Consider the following 15494-nt stretch of genomic DNA (forward strand, 5'->3'; position numbering starts at 1 on the left):
CTCAAAGCAACCTGGACGCATCATCCAAAGCCTCTGTCGATTCCGAGCGTGACCGCCACAAAGTCCGTGGCGGCCACCTCAGAATGCCACCCAGCCCCCTGCTAGCGTAGGGCCCCGCCCCTGCATGGTCTGGGTTGCCTAACATAGGCCTGGCGCACGGCCTGGACGGCGGCGGCTGCGCCACGCCGTGCTCGCACGCCTATTGTCTCTTTGGATGAAGAGAAGAGCAGCGAGAGTACCAGGAAAAGGAAAAGTGGCCCTCCCCTCACCAAGAAACCCTTGAGTGCATGACTCTTATGTCCCCGACCAACTGACTTTTCTAACATCTCATTTACGACATCTAATTTTGCCACCTGCGAGCCATTTCCCACCCCCCCTGCCTCTTCCGAACCATCGTGTCATGTTTTTTGCACCTCGCAGGACATTGGCCCGTGGCCCATGTGCATGCACATTCCTCCTCGGGGGCCGATGTGGCCCATGCACATGGGCCCGAGGACACGTTCCAGAACGCCACATGCACTCACAGGGAAATATAGCATTCGGCTTCGGAGAGGAGCATGTCCCAGAGGACGGGTGTCCCCGAGCTGGAGGGCAGCTGCTGATCGAGGGGCGTGGGTGGGGGGGCTGGAGGAACGGCCCCCGTGCCCCCTTCCCGCAGAGAGGGAGGAATTCCATCCAGGTCACTTTGCCACAGACAGTGCAGGGCGGGGCTGGCGGGGCGGCCCCCGTGCACAGGGCGCTTCTGCTCCCCGTGCCAGGCCCGTGATCGTGGAGATCCCGCACTTCGCGGCCCTGCGGGGGAAGGAGCGGGAGCTCGTGGTCCTGCGCAGCGAGAACGGGGACAGCTGGAAGGAGCACTACTGCGACTACACGGAGGACGAGCTCAACGAGATCCTCAACGGCATGGACGAAGGTACTGGGGCCCTCGGGAAGGCGCGGGGGTTCTCCCGCCATCCCCTCCCGTCGCTGAGCCCAGGGCTCCTGCTCCCCGCCGGTGAATGTCGCCCCGGGCTTGCTCGCTGTCGGGGCTGAGCGGCCCTGGGGGAGGGGGCTTGCCCAGCACGCAGCCTGGCACCCAGGTTCAGTCTCGGGCATCCCCTGTGGTCCCCGAGCACCCCCAAAAGGGATTCCTGAGCATCGCTGGGCATGGTCCCACAACCCTCTCCCCCCACCCCTCCCGCCCCTCGCGTTAGCTTGAGGGCTTTCAGAGGCGAATCCTTGCGCACTGCAGACGGCTCTTTGCTCTTAACCAGGCTTGCTGGGCCCTGACTGCATGGGTGGGTTTCAGTCATACCGTGTTCTAACACCCACCCCTCCACTAGTGCGCATTTCCCAGCACCAGTGCCCCCAGTTTCTCTCCCAGCACCCCCCACCTCACCCCTGCCTGCCTCTAGGGCAGGAGCTTTTCTTCCCTCCCTCCCTCTCTCTGTCTCTGTCTCCCTCTCCCCCTCTCTGCTTTTCCCCTACCTGCCCTCCTCCTTCCCCTCCCCCCGCTGCCTCCCCCACCCCCTCTGCCTTCCCCTCTCCCTCTCCCTTTCCTTCTCTTTCTCCCTCCTCCCTCCCTGTCTCCCTCCCTGTCTCCCTCTGTCTCTCCCTCTCTCTCCCTCCCTCCCTCTCCCTCTCTCCCTCCCTCTCTCCCTCCCTCTCTCCTCTCTCTCTGTCTCTCTCTGTCTCTCCCTCTCTCCCTTTCTCTCTCCCTTTCTCTCTCCCTCCCTCCCTCCCTCTCTCCCTCCCTCTCTCCTCTCTCTCTCTGTCTGTCTCTCTCTGTCTCTCCCTTTCTCTCTCCCTCCCACCCTCTCTCCCTCCCTCTCTCCTCTCTCTCTGTCTGTCTCTCTCTGTCTCTCCCTCTCTCTCTCCCTCCCTCTCCCTCTCTCTCTCTCCCTCCGTCTCTCCCTCCCTCTCTCCTCTCTCTCTGTCTGTCTCTCTCTGTCTCTCCCTTTCTCTCTCCCTCCCACCCTCTCTCCCTCCCTCTCTCCTCTCTCTCTGTCTGTCTCTCTCTGTCTCTCCTCTCTCTCCCTCCCTCTCCCTCTCTCTCCCTCTCTCTCTCCCTCCCTCTCTCCCTCTTTCCCTCTCTCTCTCCCTCTCTCTCCCTCCCTCCCTCTCTCTCTCCTTCTCTCTCCCTCCCTCCCTCTCTCTCTGTCTCTCCCTCTCTCTCTCCCTCCCTCTCCCTCTCTCTCCCCCCTCTCTCCCTCCCTCCCTCTCTCCCCCCCCTCTCTCTCTCCCTCTCTCTCCCTTTCTCTCTCCCTCCCTCCCTCCCCCCCCCTCTCTCTCCCCCTCCTCCCCTCCTGAGAGGCTACCCGGTCTACCTCCCTGGCCCCCCTCCTAACAGCTCCCTTCTCGCCGCAGTGCTGGACAGCCCCGAGGACCTGGAGAAGAAGCGCATCTGCCGCATCATCACGCGCGACTTCCCGCAGTACTTCGCGGTGGTGTCGCGCATCAAGCAGGACAGCAACCTGATCGGGCCCGAGGGCGGCGTGCTGAGCAGCACGGTGGTGCCGCAGGTGCAGGCCGTCTTCCCCGAGGGCGCCCTGACCAAGCGCATCCGGGTGGGCCTCCAGGTAGGCCCGTGGGGCGCCGGGTTCCGGGACGTGCGTTCGGGTCGGTGATGCTGGCGGGAAACGCGTGCGCGGAGAATCATCCCGCCCCGGGCACGCGGGTGGTGGCGGCGCTTGCACAAAGCTGGGGGCGGGAGTGAGAGGGGTTGGCGGGGGCGGGCAGGCACCGGGTGGGAAGCCACGGAGCTGAGCCGTGAGACCGGAAGCCACGCTTTGGGTCAGGGGCTGGACAGGAGCAAGGAGGGCGTGTCGCCGAGTTCCCGTCTTCGGTCCCCCAGGCCCAGCCGATGCACGCGGAGCTGGTCAAGAAGATCCTCGGCAACAAAGCGACCTTCAGCCCCATTGTCACCTTGGAACCGAGAAGGAGGAAGTTCCACAAGCCAATCACCATGACCATTCCTGTCCCCAAAGCCTCCAGCGACGTCATGTTGAACGGCTTCGGGGGAGATGCGCCAACCCTGAGATTACTGTGCAGCATAACAGGTGGGTCACCGGGTTGGGCTGGTGGAAATTTCCGGAAGGAGACACGTAGATCATTGTGATGATGGTTGAGAAGTTACCTCAGTGCTTTGTCAGGGATGGGGCCTTGGGTTTGGTCTGCGGTGCTGCAAAAACCTTTCTTTATGTTAAAAAAAAGAAAACCAATTACCTTTGTGATAAGATGCCTGCGCGGTTATAAGCACTTGCCTAGGGAAGGAAGGCCTCTCATTAACTTGGCGAAAGGCGAAAGGCAATGGACTCTGAAATGAACCGTGTAGAGTCTGGTTAGCAGACCACCAGATGCTTGGTAGCTGGGATTATGCCCATCTTTATAGCGACCCTAGGAAACTCCATTTTACGACCGAGAACCTCGGGTTGAGGGAGGTTCTGTAAATGGCCAAATTCAGCGGAGTCGGGATCACAGCCAGTCTCTCTGCCTCAGAGCCTACAGGCTGAGCTGAGTTGAACTCATTCTCTTACCCGCTGGGAAGCATATGGTACTGGGAAAAAGTACACGCAGCAGTTCCAACCAGTCTTATGTGTGTAGAAATTATAATATATTCTGGGACATTCTTATCGAACTGACTGGAGAGAGCAAAGTCAGCTTTCCCGTAAAAAACTGAATTTGTGCCCTTCTCCTTGGAAGGTAACTTGTTTTCAGAGAAAAACTCAAGTAGAGAATGACCTCTCCAGAACATTGCTTTTCTGCCAGTAGCAATGGGCAGAGGCTGGCGGCGGCCACACGAGTGGGCCCTGAAGTGGCCGTAGTGGAAGGACACATACCGAGCACGCACGGGGCCCTGAGTTTGGTTCCCACACTGCATGGTCCCCCAAACACCACCCGGGTGCGCTGGGGTGCCCAAGCACTACCGGCAGAGTCCCTTTAAGAAATAAATGATCTGTGTTGCATAATACAACACAAATAAATGATTTTTGTTGCTTTGTCTCCTTGCCGAGAGCTACCCGGGGTGTGTAAAGGTTTCCACTAGTAGTAGTAGAAATAACCACTCTCCCTCGTTGTGTCTTGTTAGAATTTTATTTTTTCCATTTCTCCTTTATCATCTTTTTTGAAGCATCAGGAGTTGCACCCAAATATCACATACTCTGCTGCTGGGCGACACCTTCCACCCTCCCAGGCCTCTTCTGTCACGTTCGACCAAACCGAGTGGCATGTGGGAGTGACTCCTAGCGCTGTCCTTGAGGGTTCATTCCCGCAGGTGTGCAGGGATCCGACAGCTCCCAGGATTGAACTGGTGCCAGCTGTGTGCAAGGCATGTGCCTTGACCCCTGACCCCTGTGTGAGCTCTTCAGTGATGCTTTAGTTTTACCACCTTTTTTTTTTTGCTTTTGCTTTTTGGGTCACACCCAGTGATGCTCAGGGGTTACTCCTGGCTCTGCACTCAGGAATTACTTCTGGTAGTGCTTAGGGGACTATATGGGATGCCGGGGATGGAACCCGGGTCGGCCGCGTGCAAGGCAAACACCCTACCTGCTGTGCTATCACTCCGGCCCCTAGTTTTACCAGCTTTTAACTGTGAATCGAGTGGGAGTTTTATTTCTTGAACGTCACGGGAGCCGAAGTGATGGCACAGAGGGTAGAGTGCCCGCCTTGCAAGGGACTAACCTGAGTTTGGTGCCTGGCACTGCATAGGGTCCCCTGAGCCCCATCAGGGGTCATCCCTGAGGCCAGGCCGGGAGTAAGTCCTGAGAACTGCCAGGACTTACTGGACGGGTGCCACCCCCAAATAACAACAACAACAACAACAACAATATGGAAGTCACTGTATAAGACAGGAAGTGCAAGCATGAAAGAATACTTGGATTTTGTGTTATGGCAACAAACCATCGAGGAGTTTAGATGCTCAGAGACCTTTGAGATGGTGAAGTCTGCATGAATTACAGCTCTCTGCAGAGCCTGGCAATTGTATCCCAGGATACAGTTCTCAGAATCTCAGGAACATTGGTGGAGAGGTTGTCAGTGAAGGGATTGGTGTAGAAACATTGAATGCCCGAATCCATTCATGAATAACTTTGTAACTTGATGACAATTCACGGTGATTCAATGATTTTCAAAACTTCCGTAAAAAATAAAAACGAAGTTAAAAGCATAAAGAAACTCAGAGTATTAGGCAGAGAATAGAACACCTCTGAATAGCTGGGAACAGCTATTCAGATAACCCCCTCAAAGTCTCTTCTCTGGAAGGTGGTGACTACTGTTTCTTTTGAAGTGTTGTTTAGAAAAAAAATTTCTTTTTAAGAAAGTTTTTTATAAGAAAAAATTATTATAAGAAAATTTTTTTAAGAAAATTTTTTAGAAGAAAAATTATTATAAGAAAAATAATTTTGTTACTTATTTTGTTTCTGGTGTGTCATTTAGACGGGTGGGTGGGGTCACACTGCAAAATCCAGTCAGAGCTGCCCAGACTTTATTTCCTGGAGCCTGGCACGTGGCCTGATCTTTTTCCACAATCCTGTTATTTCAGGTGGAACCACGCCTGCCCAGTGGGAAGATATTACAGGAACTACGCCACTGACGTTTGTCAATGAATGTGTTTCCTTTACCACCAACGTGTCGGCCAGGTATGCTGCCCCAGCCCGAACACACACTCCGCGGAAAACAATAGCTTGTGTATCTTTCATGCTTTACAAGTCAGTGCTGGAGGTTTGGCTTTCAGTATGGTCTGCATTCCTGTTCATTTTTCATACCACATCTGCTTGCAAACTGAACCGTGATAACGCAGCAATCAAGTGCCCCTGGGCCCCTGTAAAGCTAAGGAAAAGAAGTGATTGTCATTTGTTAAGGTATTTAGTTATCTAGTCCAATCCACTGGTTTTGTTTTTTCATTTTTTTTATTTTTTATGTAGACAAAAGCAAGAACTATTAATACACTTCTGGGGTTGAAATTAGATATCAAAGCTCCAGTATGAAAATCACTAAGTATTTTTTTAAAAGATCAAATTTTTAACGTGAAAGTCTTTTTATTTCATCCCAGGTTTAAGTCCTTTTCTAAGAATTTAATAAGCTTTTTGTTGCTAGTTGAGTCTTCTGTTTATTGGTTTTGTTTGTTGAGTTTAGTTGGACTTTATATTGCTTTCCCGTCTAAGTTGGTGTGCGCCTGCTGGAACTTCAGTACTGAGGAATTAGGAGGTGTCACATGGTCTCGCATGCAGCCGCGTGGTCCAGAGACTTCAGGATCTATGGTCTGGGCCGTTAGCGAAGTGATGGAGTTGAGCCCTGCATGGCCAAGGATGTCCCCAGTGTTTCAGCTGGGGACTGGTGTGTTCATGAATTTTAGTTACTTGGCTGGCTTGCCTCTCCTAGAGATTTCGTTGAGGATCAGTAGATCAGGGCTGGTGGATGAGTTGTTGTGGAAGGTGGGCTATTTTGTTTTATTTTCTCCTGTCCCCGTGATCTTAGAAACAATCCATTCCCTGTTGTCAGCCAAACAGACGGAACCACCTTTCCCCACCGAAGTGACCCTACAGACACCGTATGTGACACGATTAAATGCCTGACTGGTATTTCAGTGGCTCCTGGGCGTCCAGGTGGCTGGATGTTGATGTCACACATCTTTGAAAAGCTGAAGCTGTTGTTTCATTTCAGAGGAATCCAGGGCCTTGGTTGTTTCAGGAGTGTCATTTCCATTCATCTCTCTTGGGTGGGTAACTGAGTGTTTTCCCATTGATCGAATTTGACGAGAGAGCATCTTTGTGACTTCAGTCACACAGGAGGTGTTTTGTTCGCTTCCTAGAGGAGAAACATGGAATTCAGAGAGCGGTGACAGATTCGGTGTGGGGGAAGGAAAGGTGACGGGAGAACACAGCAGCAGAGGCGTCAGTGGGAGCCTGCAAAGGTGGGAGCCTCCAGCACCACCAGCTGCTGTTCCCGGGCTTGTGCGGGTCGGGGGCCAGTATCCCTCGTGCGTCACCACACGATGCCGGGGCAAGTGGGAAACTCGGGTGCTTCAAAGGCCCCCAGCGGACCCAGAGCAGGGTGTGCCCTCAGAGGATGTCGGGGGAGAGGTGACTCATGAGACGTGCTGGAATCCGACAGAGCCCAGTGGAAAAGCAAAGGCAGGAAGAGCCTGGGGGAGAGCAGTGAGGACGGAGGGTGCATCCGTGTTCAGAGCCAGCGCGGGAACGGCCCCATCCCCGACCGCGGGCCTTTGAGGGCAGATCAAGACGTCACTGTTGAGGACAGACCAAGAATTTCACTCCCAGTTCATTGGGAGTGAAATTGCTAATAGGATGGGTGAATGCGTGTTGCTGTCATCAGCGATTGAGAAAACAGGAACGCAAGTCTAGTGGGATGGATGGAAGACTGGGGAGTTGGATGCTGGCGCGAGAAATTGGAGGGACGGCCCGGACATACCCTACCAGGGAAATAGGCAGGTGCCGAAAGACACGTTGTGAGTGAGTACAGTTGTCTGCGGAACCCAGAAGGGACACGAGGCATAAAACTGGGGTGGGGGCACTGGGGCTGGGGTGAAGGGCAAGTTGGGGAGTTATTGTTTAGCTTCGGTTGAGGTGTTAGAAAGTTCTGGAAAAGGGTTGTGGTGAATGATACGTAATATTGGGAAGGTACTTAGAGAGTCACTAAGTTGTATATTTTGGCACAATGGTAAAGTTTATGTTATGTGTTTTTTCTTTTTGAGGGGTGTTGGGCCACAATCCACTGAGGCTTGGGGTTTACTCCTGGCTTAGTGCTCAGGGGTCACTCATGGCAGGGAATAAAGAACCATACGGGGAACTGGTGATCAAACCTGGGTGAGCTGTGTGCAAGCCTAGCCCCCTACCCACTGTGCCATCTCTCTAGACTCCAGTTGTTCTTTCTGTTTGTGTGTGTGTGCGTGTTTGTTTGTTTTCTGGGACACACTTGGGCATGTTCAGGGCTGACTCCTGGCTCTTTGCTTAAAGGGGGACCCTGGAAATGCTTGTGGTGTTGGGGATGGAACTAGACTTGGCTACATGTAAGCATCTTAATCCTGGCTAGCTCCTCAGCCCTGAATGCTGTCTTTCTTAGGACCTTGGTGAGAAAGATTCAAGTTGTGTTCTCAAGGTCTAATGATATTAATATACGGAATCAAACGGTGTCAAGGGAAAGTGCCAAGGAATGAGTGCCAGTCTGAGCTGAGCCCTGACATCACAAATTGGGCACAAAGCCAGTGATATCTGTTGTAAATTATATTCAGCAATACTTTGGAGTTTAATGTTTGAATCCATTCGACTTGTGTCTGGGACTTCCACCATAAATGCCATGGTGTCAGCAATCCCCACCCCCCCCACCTCCCCCCAACCATTGCTGTCTGACTGTTGGCCATAAGGCAGTTACAACCAACTGGATGTCAGTGAGGATTTCTTTCTAGGCTGGCAAAATAAGCAACCAACTCTGCAATGTGATGGGCTAACTTTTCTTTTCTTTTCCTTTGTTTTCTTTTCTCTTCTTCCTTCCTTTCTCCTTCCTTCCTTCCTTCCTTCCTTCCTTCCTTCCTTCCTTCCTTCCTTCCTTCCTTCCTTCCTTCCTTCCTTCCTCTTTCCTTCCTTCCTTCCTTCCTTCCTTCCTTCCTTCCTTCCTTCCTTCCTTCCTTCCTTCCTTCCTTCCTTTCTTTCCTTTCTTTCTTCTTTCTTTCTTTCTTTCTTTCTTTCTTTCTTTCTTTCTTTCTTTCTTTCTTTCTTTCTTTCTTTCTTTCTTTCTTTCTTTCTCTCTTTCTCTCTCTTTCTTTCCTTTCTTTCTTTCTTTCTTTCTTTCTTTCTTTCTTTCTTTCTTTCTTTCTTTCTTTCTTTCTTCTTTTCTTCCTTCCTTCCTTTCTTATTTATTTGTGGTGTGATCTAGCGTTAAGTGCTTGCATTGAGTTTGATCTTCAAAAAGAAAAGTCTGTAACCCTATGAATGAATGAATGAATGAAGAATGAATGAAAGATACAGGAGTCAAGTGCTCATGTCTGATGCGCCACAAGCATTCTATACTTGGCCAGAGACGGCCTGAGAGACGGGCACACACGCTTTCTGTGCTCTGCATGCAGCAGGCCCAGTTTCAGTCCCAGCACCGCGGGGATCCTCTGAGCCAGGCAGAGACGGGCGTCACCCCTGAGCACTGCTGGGTGTGGCTCAAAGCAAAGCAGAGAAGAAGTTAGAACTTCTGCTCTTGTGAGCTGTTCCGAGGAATCTGCCCACGCGTCTAAAAGCCTTCGAGAGCTCTAAGGCTGATTTCTCGTGTTTGCTGATGTCTGTTACCATGCCCTCCTCTGGGTATTTATTCATGTCGTTTGCACTTTGATGGCCCGATTGCTTTTGAGCCAGTCAGGTGGAGGAGGAAGTAGGCAGCGAGCCAAACCTCCTTCCCCCTCGGTGTCTGGATCTTGGCCTTGGTCTTTGGGAAGAACAGCGAGATGAGGGGAGCTGCGCAGATTATAGTCAAGGAGTTTCAGGAAGTAAAGTGAAGACGCAGGAAAAAAGACTCAAAAGAGTAGGATCTTGGGGCAATGCCAGGATGGGTTGGCGCCACTGAAGGATTCTCAGGCACCAGAGACACATTTCAAAAGACACAGGACACTAAGTGTCTCGGGGAAGAATCGAAAAGATTGAAGAGTTGATCTTCCATGCCTGCTCTAATCTCTGCTCGCCTCACCCTCTTCCGCCTTCCATCATTCCCTCCCTTTTTCGTTACACTTTCTCATTCGCCCTCTCACTTCCTCCTTTTCCCAAGAAGCTTCTAACGTCAGCTCTCATCCTACCGGGAGCGCTGGTTTTCTTTTTCCTGTTGGTAGACTTGACTGTGCAGATAATCCATCTTACTTGACTTTCCAGGTTCTGGCTGATAGATTGTCGACAGATCCAGGAGTCTGTTACCTTCGCGTCCCAAGTGTATAGGGAAATTATCTGTGTCCCGTACATGGCCAAATTCGTCGTGTTTGCCAAATCGCATGACCCCATTGAAGCCAGATTGAGGTGTTTCTGCATGACCGATGACAAGGTGGATAAGACTCTGGAACAGCAGGAGAACTTTGCCGAGGTGGCCAGGAGCAGGGATGTGGAGGTACTGGATTTAAAAAAAAAATGTTTTGTTGATTTTTATTTATGCCTTTACTGATGTACATGAATTTTTAATAGCTCCATTTGATAAATCAATAAAATGTTTTAACAGGGAATGGTGAATTTGTTTTGTAAAGAAGTAAAGTGCCAGTCAGCCTCTTAATCAGTTCCAAGGTCTAGATCCAAAATCAGCTACTTTTAGCCTGTCTAGACCTTTCCCCATAGGAGCAGTCCCGGGGAAAGGACCCTTTCAGAGATTATTTGTTGAGGGAAAAAATGAAAACTTAGGGATAAATTCTAAGTGTGGAACTAATGATAATAGAATGAGACATTTTTGTCCTTCTTTGTTGCTCTTTTTTAGATTTTAATAGTAAAAAAAATAGAGTCCAAGTAATCTACCCTCTTCGAAAATTGGAAAATGCTACATCCCATCCAGCATTTTTTGCACTACTTTTTGGGTAGTGAGATGGATTTGGGCTACGCTGACTTTACTCAGAGCTAACAATTGGCTCTGTACTCAGGGACCACTCCTGATGGTATTCAGGGCATTTTGTGGTACCGTGGTCGAACCCTGGTCAGCCTCATATAAAGCAAGCAGCTTCCTCACGTGCTGTCTCTCCAGTCCCTCTGCGTTACTGTTCTTTTTGTTGCTGTTGTTATTTTTTATTTTGGGACCACACCTGCCTTGGCTCAGAGCTTACTCCTGGCTCTGTGCTCAGGGATCACTCCTGGCGGGACTTGGGAGGCCATAATGAGGTGCTAGGAATTGAACCCTGGTCAGTCTCATGCAGGGCAAATGCCCTCCCCTCAGGACTATCTCTCCTGCCTCTAATATTACTTCCTTCTGCCAGAATTTTCCACCATCTTTCTCCCGGGGATACTCAGACTCCGTGGGATGTAGGATTGCCCGGTCAGAGCGTTAGCTCTGGGACTGAAGTCAATGCTGCCTTCTGGAAATCACTTGACAGGGAAGGCAAGAGTGAACTTGAGCATTAAGTGCCTCCGTCTGGGCACAGGAAGGTCCCCGCCGCTAGGAAGAAGGGAGAGCACAGGACAGGTGCTCCTGTCAGTCAGACAGAAGTATCAGCAACACTTTAAAGATGCTGCCGGGAGATGGGAGAGTTGGGTGTACACACCCTCTTAGCGACAGTGCTATCAGCCACTGTGCCTGAAAGTTAAAAGGTCCCTGTCCCTGGAGGCAGGCTGGTAGGCGGGAACATTGTTGGACAAAAATGGATGGGGTGAGGGGATTGATCGGTATTGGAACATTGTTCACTGAAACCCAGACATGAATAGCTTTGTAAATTTCGGTGCCTACATAAAAAGATAAAAATGAGCGTATTTCTTAACCCTCCCGTCTCTGTGTACTGAGCACGCAGTCATTGCAGCTGTTGAATCCTGTTATGCCTCTCTCTGTTTCCGCCAGGTGTTAGAAGGAAAACCCATCTACGTGGATTGCTTTGGCAACCTGGTCCCCTTAATCAAGAGTGGGCAACATCACATATTCAGTTTTTTTGCCTTCAAAGAAAACAGACTTCCTCTCTTCGTTAAGGTAATGATGCGGGCGTGAAATTTCGTGATCAAATGTCCAAGCAGCCACAAGTCCGTGACTTGGATTTGACTCCTGCAAATGAAGCATCCTACGAGCTTTTCAGTCCTTCCAGGAATGGTTCCGCTCTGGCCAGGACAATTGGATCGTCCTGGCGGACGAACTGTTTGATTTTTGAAGTTGAGTTGTCGTTCAAAACGCTGTGTCAGCCTGGGGGTGAGGGGAAACAGCCAGATTTGTTCCTTAGAAACACTCACCCCTGGCACTTGAGCACGCTGACTCAATAAGCATCTATGGAGGAACTTGAGTGAATTTGTTGCATCTCTTTGGGGAATGTCAACCCCAGCTAGGGCTTGAGCTGTGCCTCAGGATTCCACTTGTAAAGAGGAACAAAAGTGCGTGAATGAGAGATGTGTGAGATTTAAAGGAAAAAAAAAATTACAGTAAAGTAAGTGTCCTGCTCTGTTTTCCCAGCCGCCCCTGCCCTTTCTTACAACAGGGGATTTCGGTGGGAATTTCCTTCCATGACTTCCTGTATCTCTCACCTGGAATCTCCCGGTTCCCAGTCCCCAGGAGACAGAAGCTGGTCTCCATCAGCTTTTCAGATTGCTCTTTCCCTAACTGTTCATTGGCAATCAATCTTTTTATTTTGTTTTGTTTTGTTTTGTTTTGTTTTGTTTTTTATAGTCTGGGAAGCCTCCTAAGTGACAGTTAGGGGCTCAGGGAACCACTACGCACTATTTTCAGCCAAGTGAGCTGGTGGTCCATTGGGCGGGCCTCGGGGTACTGTGCCAGGGATTACCCGGGCCACACCCAGCAGCACCCTGGAGTGCCAGCGACACCTCTAGATTAGGGGAAGGAGAATCTGGGAGTTGTTGATTAATGGGTCCAGGGCCTCAGCTTGTGAGATTGAGAGATTCTGAATCTGAGGGGTTGGCAATGTTTGTTTAAAGGGTGAACACACTTCAAGTTTTTCAACATCATTTAAAAAATGGTTAAGATGGTAAGTTTTGTGCTATGGCTATTTAGCACAATTTCTTTGTAGACAAGAATGACATTCTGATCCAGCTTGCAATAGTAATGAATTGGGAACTACTAGGCTAATTTTGATAACCTAACAAAAAGGAGCACATATTGTGTCATTCTACTTATATCACCATGTCACAATAAACGAATTCATAGAGAAAAAATGTAGAATTTTTTTTCCCGAGGTTTCTAGAGGCTGGGGAAGGGTAGAAGCAGGGGTTGATTAATGGGTACAGAGCTTTTTTGAAGAGGATGGAAAGTTCCAGAGAGCAAGTGATGATGCACAATTTTGTGAATGTGCTCTCAGCCACTGGATTGTACCCTGAAAGGGATGGAAATGATGTCATTTACTTCTATCAAGTCAATTTTATCATTCTTTTTTAAAAAAAGAATGCTCCTTTAATTAAAAAAAAAAAAGACTTTCTAAATGAAGGAAAGAGGGACAGGAACTAAGGGAATCCTCTAACCCTTGGCATCAACACTTGCATTTTCCCTGGATCCTTTTGATTGCCCTGTCTCTGAGGTAAATAGCCGATGCCATGGTGGGGCGCGGCAGATCTGTGTTTTGGGGGTGCAGCAGGCCTGTGCTTCCTGTTCCAGGTTCGTGACTCGACTCAGGAGCCGTGCGGCCGGCTGTCGTTCATGAAGGAGCCCAAGTGCACGAGGGGCCTGGTGCACCAGGCTATCTGCAACTTGAACATCACGCTGCCCGTGTACGCAAAGGTATCGTGAAGTGTGCGGGAGGCGACTGGGTCTTTCGGACCCTTTCCCGAGAGCAAAGCCACTGAATGCGGGCGCTTGATCCATCGTTCCACCAGCAAAGTGTCAAATGTCCAGTTTCCCACATTAGTAAGGAAAGAGAGTGGCTGGGTCTGATTTCACATTAAATGCTCACTGATGGGGGCACTTTGACAAACACTTATTGGATGTGGAAGAGAAAATAATGTGAATTTAAGACCGAGCTTTCGATATTCTTTGATCGGACTGAGTTTTGAAAAGCAAACAATTGGCTCTGTCTTCGGCGCTGTGTATCTGCTTTCCCGGGACTTACGCTGAGTGTCCACGCTGACCCTGTTGGTCATGGACCCTAAGTGCATGATCCTGTTGGAATATTAGGAGTTTGTTAGCCTCTGACTCCTACCAGTGCTCAGGTGGATTAAATTATTTCAAAATTCAGGGCAATTCCATGATACTTTTACCTTGTTGCTAGACTAGTGATCTGTTTATGGGGAGCTGTGGTATTTTTAGGAGTATCAAGTCTGTTGTCAGCTATTTTAGCATGATGAGTATACAGACTTCGCTCATATTAACAGGGTATAGATTTGAAGCCTTATGAAAAGGGGAAAAAGCCCTTAATTTCTGACCCAAGTCTACTGGCTTTTTATTCAAACCTTTTCCCAAGGCGCCATCTCTCAATGACTCTGATCAAGTCAAAGAAGACAGCTGCAGGAATTAAGTGTTAAGGATGACTTTCCTATGTTAGATTTTGGCCTACCTCCCTCCTATTTTTGTGGATTAGAGGGCAGGGAGGAGAAGAGGCAACATGGAGAGAGGGATGATGCTTAAAATTCTCCCTTCTGATGCAACAAAACAGCATCTCCTGTACCTCGCTGTAGCTGCTGCAGTGTATTCTCCTGGAGTCTGGAGTCTCCTCACTGGCACTGCAGTTTCTTCTGCGCTAATGAAAAATGAAAATGAGGGGCTGGAACGATAGCACAGTGGGTAGGGCGTTTGCCTGGCACGCGGCTGACCCGGGTTCAATTCCCAGCATCCCATATGGTCCCCTGAGCATGGCCAGGGGTAATTCCTAAGTGCATGAGCCAGGAGTGACCCCTGTGCATCGCCGGGTGTGACCCAAAAAGGAAAAAAAATGAAAATGAGTATCATCGTTCACGTGTTATTGCAAGAACATGTGTTGGCCCAAACTGGCATAGACTCTGCGCCTCCTGCCAGCGTGCAGTTAATTTGGGGCTTGCCTTATCCATCTGTGTTGGTCACCCGAGCAGAATGCTCAGTGAGAACCACAAATCAGTGTGCCGCCCGGCGACCCCACCAGAGGGTAGGGAAAGACCGAGAGCCGTGACTGTAACATCAGGAAGCTGAGAGCGTTCCCGTGAGCTTTGCTTTGTCTTCCTAAGATAGACTGTGTCAGACCATGATTGATGGCCCAGGATCTTACTCAAAACCCAGAAAGAGGAGAGGCCAAAACTTAGATGTGTGTGTCAGATCTACTTTACAGTTTAGTTATCTATTATATGACAAGTGTGTGAAAAAAAAATATGTCCACCAGCTACTTCCTTCACGTTGTGGCTTTTACTGTTTTCAGCCCCTTTGGCTGGCCGGGATATCATTCTCCCCGTTCCTATAGACCAAGGCCCTCAAGTTCAATACGTGTCAGGTTTGGGGTGACCTCGCAGCTGCCCTGAGCTTGTGTCTGAGTTGAGGTTTCTTGTGGGATCAATTAGTGTGTTGGCCATTTGGGTTCTTCTGTCTCTTGAACCCACGGACTTGGCCACTGAAATCAACCCTCTGGCCGTGCCCGCCTTCTGTAAACTGTTAGGAAGGAAAGTGGGGTCTGCTGACGGTGTCTGTCTGTTGATGTTGGCCGCAAGGTGTTTAATCTTTTCTTTCCTTGTAAACTCTCTCTGCTCTTCCTGCTCTCTTTTTTCCCCATCTTGCATGGCATCTGGGGGCGTCCAGGAGTCAGACTCAGACCAAGAACAGGAAGAAGAGGTAATTTGGCGACGCCCTTGCTTGTGTATGGCTGTGTCCTTGACTTATTAACCACATAAGAGTACAGGGGTGGCCTGTGTTCCCAGAGGGGTGTGTAGCGTGTGCTTACTCTCGGATTC

At 50.1% G+C, this 15494-nt stretch overlaps 1 protein-coding gene across 47 annotated transcripts in view; it reads left to right on the top strand.

Moving 5' to 3' along the window:
* ANK2 (ankyrin 2) overlaps positions 1–15494 on the top strand; it is a 580173-nt gene that overhangs the window by 527951 nt on the left and 36728 nt on the right. For all 47 annotated transcript variants that reach the window (XM_055143281.1, XM_055143285.1, XM_055143280.1 and 44 more), the window contains 8 exons: positions 759–913; positions 2347–2558; positions 2834–3038; positions 5519–5615; positions 9843–10071; positions 11494–11619; positions 13243–13365; positions 15343–15375. In XM_055143281.1, the coding sequence (XP_054999256.1) occupies positions 759–913; positions 2347–2558; positions 2834–3038; positions 5519–5615; positions 9843–10071; positions 11494–11619; positions 13243–13365; positions 15343–15375 (1180 nt within the window). The remainder of the gene's footprint in view (positions 1–758; positions 914–2346; positions 2559–2833; positions 3039–5518; positions 5616–9842; positions 10072–11493; positions 11620–13242; positions 13366–15342; positions 15376–15494) is intronic.

The sequence above is a fragment of the Sorex araneus genome, chromosome 6, assembly GCF_027595985.1.
Source record: "Sorex araneus isolate mSorAra2 chromosome 6, mSorAra2.pri, whole genome shotgun sequence".
Lineage (NCBI taxonomy): Eukaryota > Metazoa > Chordata > Mammalia > Eulipotyphla > Soricidae > Sorex > Sorex araneus.